The sequence below is a fragment of the Hippocampus bargibanti genome, linkage group LG14 (genome assembly GCF_051943395.1).
Source record: "Hippocampus bargibanti isolate YZ-2025 linkage group LG14, ASM5194339v1, whole genome shotgun sequence".
NCBI classification, from domain to species: domain Eukaryota; kingdom Metazoa; phylum Chordata; class Actinopteri; order Syngnathiformes; family Syngnathidae; genus Hippocampus; species Hippocampus bargibanti.
Genome location: NC_142747.1, coordinates 2347748 through 2355000, shown reverse-complemented (window position 1 = coordinate 2355000; position 7253 = coordinate 2347748). Strand labels below are relative to the sequence as shown.

Sequence of the window (7253 nt, the reverse complement as noted above, 5' to 3'; positions counted from 1 at the left end):
TTAAAAGGTAAAAGATAGCTATATGCGGTCGAATCTTTGTTAAATGCGCTCAGTAAAAGTCATTTGAAGTCATTTTACTAATTATGGACGCAACTTGTCCGGAGGTGTCGGTTGTCCTTTTAGGCTTTCTGATTCTGATTGAAACGACCACACAGATATAATAATAATAATAATAATAATAATAATAATAATAATAATAATAATAATAATAATAATAATAATAATAATTTCATTCTTAAGTGCCTTTCAAAGCTCTCAAGGACCATTTACAGTACTTTACATATTCTTAAACCACAATCGAAAGAATAGACAACCATCCTAACTCTACAGTACAATGTTGTCACGAGGGTCTCATAGATGATGAAGACAATAATGCATAGCGAACATGAAAAATTTGATTGAATTGGATTTTCTTTTATTAGTTTCGCACTGGAGAAATTGACATTTCACAGCGGCAAAGTTATGAAAGGAGGATGAAAAGAATGAAAGTAGAAAAACAAAATACAGGAGCTGCCGTAAAGTCAGCCACTCTCGCTGCACCATCTTGCAGTAAAAAAAAAGGAAATAAGAAATGACAAAATAAAAAAAGACACAGTCTTTCATTCATAAGCACTTGCTGTACCCTCTTTGTGACACGAAGCAGTTGTAGGTAAAAGAGCAGAGGATCAAAGCGTCCTTTTCACCAGTGGATCAGGGACGTCATGGTGAAATGTGCATGTCTGCTACAAGCTAAATGTTGCCTGACCTTTCATTTTCATCCTTTTCTGGGCCAACTATCTGCCACTTTGAGAATTGCCATTTGCGATGCTAATCGTTAGCATTCAAGAGGCGTTTGCTTGAGGAGTTTTCAATTAAATGCCATCCAGTGGAAAATAATTAAACGACCAAAAGGAGTCTTGTAGGTTTTGTTTATTTATCTATTACTTATTAAGTTCGTTCTCAATTTATGTATTGATTTGCGTCATTCACCTTTTGCATATTTGCTGTCTGTTAGTTATCGATGAAAAGGTTTCTTCAGCCATCATCTGTACTTCTTTGTCGGACGTTTCACTTATTATCCAAGAACCTTCGTCAGAAAACTAAAGTCTTACTGGTAGTTTCGGCCACATATATATATATATCCCTACTGTCCTGAGAGCAGGGACCAATAATAGCAGAGTCCGGCACCGCCACGTCTGGACAGTAGGGATATGGAGTAGTGACTTTAGTTTGCTGACGAAGCTTCTTGGATAAGAAACGAAACGTCCGACACCTTCAAAGAAGTGCAGATGACGGCTGAAGAAACCTTTTCATTGATGGACCATTCCTGTACGACTGAGAGCTTACACAGACGTATCTGTTAGTTATCTATTAGCTATCTATTAGCTGGCTGGCTATCTATCTTATCTATCAGCAGTCTAGCTCTCTATTAGCTATCTATTAGCTAGCTAGCTAGCTTTCCATCTACTTGAGTTACTTCAGGGTTGAGTGAATGCTGGCGCGTGTGGCTGCCGCGGCTCACCCACAGAAAAACATCCTGTGACTGTAAAGTGACCTAGAGAGTTGAAAGACGCTTAGAAATGAAATGTATTATTATTATAATCATTCATGACCAGCGACCGGACAGGGGATTATTATGCAATGTTGTATAGCTATATATTAGCTATCTAGCTAGCTATTTATTGGGTAGCTATTCGCAAGCTAGCTTGCTTTCTATCTATTTGAGTTATTGGTTATTTAGCTGGTTATCTAGCTGGCTACCTAGCTAGCTATTTCCTCATCAAGTGTTTAATGCTGATGAAACCGGCCACTCCATTCCATCAGGCCATCAACGACCACCACAAAGGTCAATAAAACGACTTTATTATACAGTACTGTTTATTTCTTTAATTACAGTCCTTATGGAATGTGACTCTCCTTCCAAACAGCAGTTCCCTCCCTCCGACCTCCTCCCACCCCATTCCATCAAGCCATCAACGACCATCACAAACGTAAATAAAATGGCTTTATTCTACAGTGCAGTGTATTTCTTTCATTACAATACCATAGCACATTTATTATACATAAAATAAGGTATATTTTGTGTAGCTTTACGGCTTATTTAGTAGAAAATCATGTTTAATGGGGACCTGGGAACAGATTATTCTCATTTTAATGGTTTGCTATGGGAAATACATTTTTGGGAGACACACTTTTCACCTTACACACTGTCTGAACCAATTGAGTTTGTAAGCCAAGACATCACTGTATATGAGTCCCAGCCCCATTTTCGCGACGCCATTTTCGCATCGACTTGAGCCGACTTTGGTTTTCAGCAAATCTTTTGGGATCAAACAGCGGGTGTTATTCCATCTGAGTGGACGCCCATTAGCATACACGCTCGCCTTCACTTCGCTTTTTGTCAGAGAAAAAAGTCATGTGGAAAACAGGAATGTTTTTGTGTGTTGCAGATGGGTCGCGTGTGCAGCTGTGGCAGCCATGACGAGGGTCCCTGCGTGCGCCAAGGGTGAGGGCCGACGGCCAAGACGGCTGCCACACCCGCTTACTCCGTTCCACCACGTCCCTCACCGCTAAAGTTGCCACGTGACTGTGATTTGCCTTCTTTGTGTGGCTCTTTAAAATGTCCCTCGGTGTGAGTGTGAGAGTGACTGTTGTACGTCTTTGTGTGCCCTACGATTGGCTGGCAACAAATTCAGGGTGTCCCCCTGCCTCGTGCCCGAAGACAGCTGAGATAGGCTCAAGCACCCCCCGCGACCCTAATGAGGAATAAGCGGTACGGAAAATGAATGCATGGATGGATGGATGGATGGTGTGTCTCTTTAGAAGTGGGACTGAGTTGTGCATTTGTGTGTGAGTGTGAATTTGTGTGTGTGTGTGCATGTGCATGTGTGTGTGCGTTCATATCCACATTGGTCTGTGTGCGTTTCCAGAAAGAGTGCCCAATATAAAAAACACGGTGTAGGAGTGGCAAGTAAGTAATACTCTCGTTATTAAAACATTACACACACACACACACACACACATTCCTGTTTCAATGCTTTTTGTGAAGTCCGGATAACTTCAGATAAGGAGCGAGGACCACCGTTGCTGACAAGTTTAGAGAAGAACTAGTGTTCCATTCGACCACTAAATGTCACCCCATTTCCCACTTCAACTTCTTTAAAAACAAAATTTAAAAAATGGACTTGAAACTGAAATAACAGCAGGAGTGAGGTCTCTGAATGGGCACATTCAAAGTCCTCACCCCTGTAAGGAATTTGGTTAAAATATCATTTTACTTTTAGTGGTATGAACATTTTCCGCTCATTAACCACGCACACACACACACACACACACAAACACATAAACACACACAGTGAGTAAAAAGTGTGTGTATTGGATTGGATTGGATTGGATTTGCCTAAAATTTGTGAGGACCGGCCAAAAGGTCCTCACTTGTCAAAAATGTCCTCACTACGTACGGCATAAAAGGTTAGTGGTCCTCACAAGACAAGTCATACAAACACACACACACACACACACACACACACATACACGTTTTTCCTACATGGTGGGGACATGGTGTGCAAATGTTTTGACCGGTGGGAAACGAATTTCAAACATGAAAAAAAAACATATTTATGAAACTCATAAAAATTTGATTTTAGGACCCAATTTTTTTTTTGCCCGTGCTCACTCAGAAATCACTTTAAAATGGCATAATTCTTGATTTAAATTTTCCAGGTTTTTCGCAACTCCGTGGGGACTTAACGAATCATGTCAAACCAAAACTACCAGCAGGTGGCGCTTATTTTTTTCAAGAGACAATATTTAGAGCCTGTAAGGCAGGGGTGTCAAAGTCATTTTTTGCCGCGGGCCACATTGTAGTTATGGTTTCTTCTCGAGGGCCGTTATGAATTTGGGGAAGCCATTAGAATGTTTAAATCCCTTCAAATATTACATATAGAGCACACAGCAAATTAATGAATAACTTGTTTTCAAATCTGAAGTCAAGAATAATGACTTTTATTGTGGTGGACATCCAAAAATATGAAATTTTGGCTCAGATTTTAGCAATCATCATGGAATTTAACAAGTTTGATTTGCTTTCGCGGGCCGAAAAAAATGATGTGGCGGGCCGGATTTGGCCCGCGGGCCTTGACTTTGACACCTGTGCTGTAAGGTCAGCAATTGTGTTTTGCAGGAGCCATGATCGTATATTTGTTGACAATTCTAAATTTTGACCACATAAATTGTGAAGTATTTTGTTCACATGCACAACTGGGTCCAAGCCCCCTCCCATTTTCTGCCACGATATCCGTCAGAATAACCAAGCACCAGATGTAGGTCTGCCAGGTTCTGTCACAACCAAAAGTTTGACTGCATCCAGTATTGGACTTTTCAATGTGCTATTCTTTATTATTTATCTGTGAATTACATCCCATTGGTGCTGCCAGCAAATTTTTGTTTCATAAATGTGCTGAGTTCCAACACTTGGTGTGCTCTTTGTGTAGTTTTTAGATTTCTATGTTTAATCTGTAGAAAATATCTCTTGTCTTTTAATTACATATTGACTAACAACCTGTGCAGATCGGACCTAAATGACAATGTTTTCGTTTTCTCAATTTTCCCTCTAAGTTGCGAGAACAAACATACTTTTTCTTGCATATTTATTGGATTGGATTGGATTTGCCTTTATTAGTCTCGCAGTGGAGAAATTTACATTTCACAGCAGCAAAGTTATGAAAGAAATGAAAGTAGAAAAGCAGAATACAGAAGCTGCTGGAAAGGCAGCCAATCTCGCAGCGCCGTCTGTAAGTCACAAGAACAAAAAAAAACTAAATAACAAATAACATGACAATTATAAAATACATTGAAGAGAATGAAGTAAATTAAAACTGCACACGTACCAATTTCAATGGCAGCCTCCGATCTTTTTAATAATTGAAATACATCAACCTGAAATGTCAAACATTCAAGACATTGTGGTAAGAAAATACAGTAAAGTCTCGTTATATCGATATCGGATATATCGATAGTCCCGGTTATATCGATACTATTTCTATGCACGCACGGAGAAAATTACATGCAAACAGGGTCGGATATATCGATAGTCCCGGTTATATCGATATTTTTTCGGACTCCCTTGAATATCGATATAACGGGACTTTACTGTAAATACAAATCGCTTTCATATTAACAACAGCGTGTAAAATGTTCAAGATTGAAATAAAAGTGCTGGACAAAATTGGTGTGTACAGAAGTTTAGTCGACAAATATTCAAGAAAAAAAACTCAATATGTTGAAATAAAAGCTATTGTCTCTGTGTTGTATTGAAATGTGCCAGAAACAAGTGCACATGACACATATAACTTATATAAAAACAATGTTCCAGCTGCCAAACCTAACCTTTCCTTAGTTTCGAACCTAACCTTAACTGCGTTTTGCAGACATTCTCATTAATTTATCAATGCGGTTTTCACAAAATATTTAACTCCCTTCCAAGTTCTCCCTTTCAATTCTTGTGGTGAAGCCTTAATGCAGTTCATGCATTCGTCTTTGCCTGGAACCTTGAGAGACCTGATGGAGTCCATCAAGGTTTTCTCCACAGCGTGGATTTCTTCTTCTGTCCACTTTTTTACCTTCATTTTTACTTCTTCCTTCCCGATATAAAATGGGACAGTAAATTAATATTCCCCCAAAAATTAAGACACAGGCCAGTGCTGTCTAAAGTCGTCATTGGTCTGTTTTGTAACAGTTTTGTAGTTTTTATACATCAAATGATAACACATTCACAAGCCACTAGATAACAGTTTACCTTCAGAGATCTTCACCAGCTCCACCCTACCATCCAATTTACCTATTAGTAGTAGACACAGAATAAATATATTGAGTTCTACAAAATCAGGAATATGTACTTCAGTGCTATGTTCACGATGCAGGTCTGAATGAAATTCAGATTTTTTTGGTGGGATCAATTTATTTTGTAAGGGTTCACATTACATGAAGAAATGCTTATCTATTTACTGAGAAAACATGATTTTAAAGATTCCATTCCGATTTCTATCCACCCTCGACATTAACTTGAAGTTGTTCAATACTAAATATCCGATAGAATGTTATGAGGAGGAAGAGATATAGAGCATATTTTTGTAGGATAACAATACATTATGGTAATCAAAAACAAAAATAATGTACGTATCATATTTCCCCTATATATAGTATATAGGTGTATAGACCCCTACCACTGTTGCTTGTGAGATGATAACTCAGTCACGAACCAAGAGAAAACAGTTTACCTTTTGTTTGCTGTGGTAGAACACGCACCTTCTTGACGAGCAGCATCATCCCATCTAATTTAAAACAGATTCTTATCTTACAGACAGTGTATTGTCGGTGTTCAAATACCTACGTCTACTTCCGCCTTCGTCAGAGTCTGACGAAGGCGGAAGTAGGCGCCGAAACATGTCAGGTATTCGAATACCTGACAATACACTGTCTGTAAGATAAGAATCTGTTTTAAATTAGATATCAGGTACACAGGATGACCTTAATACAACTATCATCCCATCTGACCTACCTGCACAAAAAACAGGTCTTTTGTTTCTATTTATAATTGTATTTTATTTATTGCATTCTATTTGTGATTGTATTTTATTTATTATAGTACCTATGCTTGTTTGTGACTGTAAAGTGTCCTTGAGAGCTTTGAAAGGCGCTTAAAATGTAATCTATTATTATCATTATTATTATTATGTTATTGTAAATACAAATAAAACACAACATATGTGTACCGTCTGTAATATACCCGACAGCAAACACATAACTGGATTTCGGGTGGGTATGTTGCTGTCTCAGCATCAGTGACTGCTTGTCCCTCCTCCCACGCTCCTTGTGTTATTTTTTTATTAATTATTTTCTGTGTCAACATTAATATATACTGACATGTATGACACCAACGGTCTACATTTTAGGGAAGGAATTGAACAAAAGATATTTCGACCTAAAAAAAATGTAGTCATAAACATACCAGATGATTGTGCCGATGATGTTGATGTAGGAGGACATTTTGTCATATCTTTATCGTCCTCATCATCAGTGCCTGACATATTAGTGTCAACACATAGTTTTTTTGAGGAACAGAGGAAACACAGATAAAACTTCAGCTGGCAGAGAAAAAAATGGGTGCAATTATTTCCTAAAATATGCTGATGTGTTCTTACCATGAGGATCAATTTTGATTTCATCCAAATTCTTGCCCTTAAACTGGGACAAACTTCCCGTGTCCAGAGCGA

At 38.4% G+C, this 7253-nt stretch overlaps 1 protein-coding gene across 1 annotated transcript in view; it reads left to right on the top strand.

The window, feature by feature from the left end:
• The window catches only part of ltbp4 (latent transforming growth factor beta binding protein 4), a 78714-nt gene that overhangs the window by 14789 nt on the left and 56672 nt on the right, over positions 1–7253 (top strand). The window contains exon 4 of the mRNA XM_089014503.1: positions 2430–2485. Within this exon, the coding sequence (XP_088870629.1) occupies positions 2430–2485 (56 nt within the window). The remainder of the gene's footprint in view (positions 1–2429; positions 2486–7253) is intronic.